General features: G+C 43.6%; 1 protein-coding gene across 1 annotated transcript in view; it reads left to right on the top strand.

Annotated features, from left to right (window-relative positions):
• LOC109971935 (titin-like) overlaps positions 1-1754 on the top strand; it is a 244463-nt gene that overhangs the window by 7974 nt on the left and 234735 nt on the right. Inside the window, 2 exon segments of the mRNA XM_020620505.1 lie at positions 181-294; positions 1495-1743. Of these exon segments, the coding sequence (XP_020476161.1) occupies positions 181-294; positions 1495-1743 (363 nt within the window).

Raw genomic sequence — 1754 nt, forward strand, 5'->3', positions numbered from 1 at the left:
CCACCCAAGCCCCTCGCGGCTGACCCGCCAGCTGCTGTTACTGTGGCCTCAGAGCAGCGCAAAGTCCAGGTCTCCCAGGTTGGATGAGTTTCATAGTAGACCTCATATTAGACACCATAATATGTAACAATAAAGTTTCAGCTTTCTTAACCACTCAACAAACTCTGTTGGTTGCTCCAGATTCAGAGAACAACAGAAACCTCCTTCCATGTGGACACTGGTCTCACCCCGTCCCCAGTTCCACATTTCACAGTCTCTAAAGTTTCTATTCCTAAACATGAACCTAGTCACGAGGTAAGGAGCGTAACTGCAGGCCCGCCGCCGTCCAAAAACCTCCATTTCATCTATAACACACACACCTTAACATACTGGACTGGTTTGTTCTGTGGTGTGGATTTCTTCCTCACAGTATCACCCATCCTAAAATACATCCTCACTGTTTCTGTTATGAGGCTGCCACAGCTTCATGAACTGTAGTTTGTGATGATCCCACACATGCCAGGAAAACTTCCTGTTGATCCAAGAATACTGTTCCATGTTCTGGGTGTATCTTCCCCCTTTGTCCAAGTTAAAAATTCTCTGGATCCAGTTATGAAAATACAGAAGGAACCTCCAGGCTTAACATCACTCTATACTAGAATAACAAAATGATGCATCACTGTACGTATCACAGCTGCCACTGCTGTCCTACTCTCGGCTCTCTCCCACACAACTAAAAGCTGAGGTGACTGAAAATAAGTGAAAATGGATTGATGGATTATCAAAAGAGTGGCACATTATGTTTCTTTTGATCATCTAATCAATTAATCAAGCAGTCACTCTAAAAATAATCAACAGTCACACATTAGTGTCTGGTAGCATGGCGCGGTGATGTGCAGCAGATAGTCCATGTGTTTTAGTCATTTTCAAGCAAAATGATGAATGTTTGTCATTTAAAGCTTCTTAAATTTGACTAACTGCTGCTTTTCTGTCATATCTAACTGTAAACTGTTAGTCACGTAAAACAAATTGAATTCCTCATGTTCAGCTTTGTGAAAATATAGCCAGTGTTTTCCATTGTTTTTGACATTTTTTTAGAGAAAATATTTGATCAAGAAAATGATCAGCAGATGAATCAATCATGAAATAACTTAGTTGCAGCCCTTGACTTTTATAGTCTATATTTATATTAAATGTATGAATACTGACAAAGCTGTGAAGCAGTTGGAGCTCATTTAGTTGTGCTTAGATTCTAAGCACTTCATTTTCAATGGAAACATCATATTTGAACAGCTGTATTCAACACTGAACATCTTAAAGAGAGGTGGGTGTTAGGAGGACTTAATCTCAGTGTTTCTAGGCTTCTGTCTACGGCCCTGCCAGGACTCACTAAACATTAATCCCCACTTTCATTAAGAATGACTCCACCTCTCTGAGCTCACTAACCCCCGGCTCGACTGGAAGCTTTGATTTGTTGTCGGCGATGGTTAACGCTGTTCTCGTTGGCTCGGTCAGGTGTCCATCGCGGGCTCTGCCATCGCCACTCTGCAGAAAGAGTTATCCTCCACCTCCACGACCAGAAAGATCATCAAGCCTGTCAAGTCTCCCAGTCCGTCTCGCAGGGCGGCAGTGGAGATGCGAGTGACACCGGAGCCCCTCCCTCCACCGTTTAGAGACATCAGATATCAGAGTCAGGTTGAGTTAAAGCCAGGGGGGCCTTATGCAGTGAGTGAGGAGGAGGACTTTGAGGACTGGGAGCCTCAGGTTGGTCCAAA

This window comes from Monopterus albus, unplaced genomic scaffold, assembly GCF_001952655.1.
Source record: "Monopterus albus unplaced genomic scaffold, M_albus_1.0 scaffold239.1, whole genome shotgun sequence".
Classification (NCBI taxonomy): Eukaryota; Metazoa; Chordata; class Actinopteri; order Synbranchiformes; family Synbranchidae; genus Monopterus; species Monopterus albus.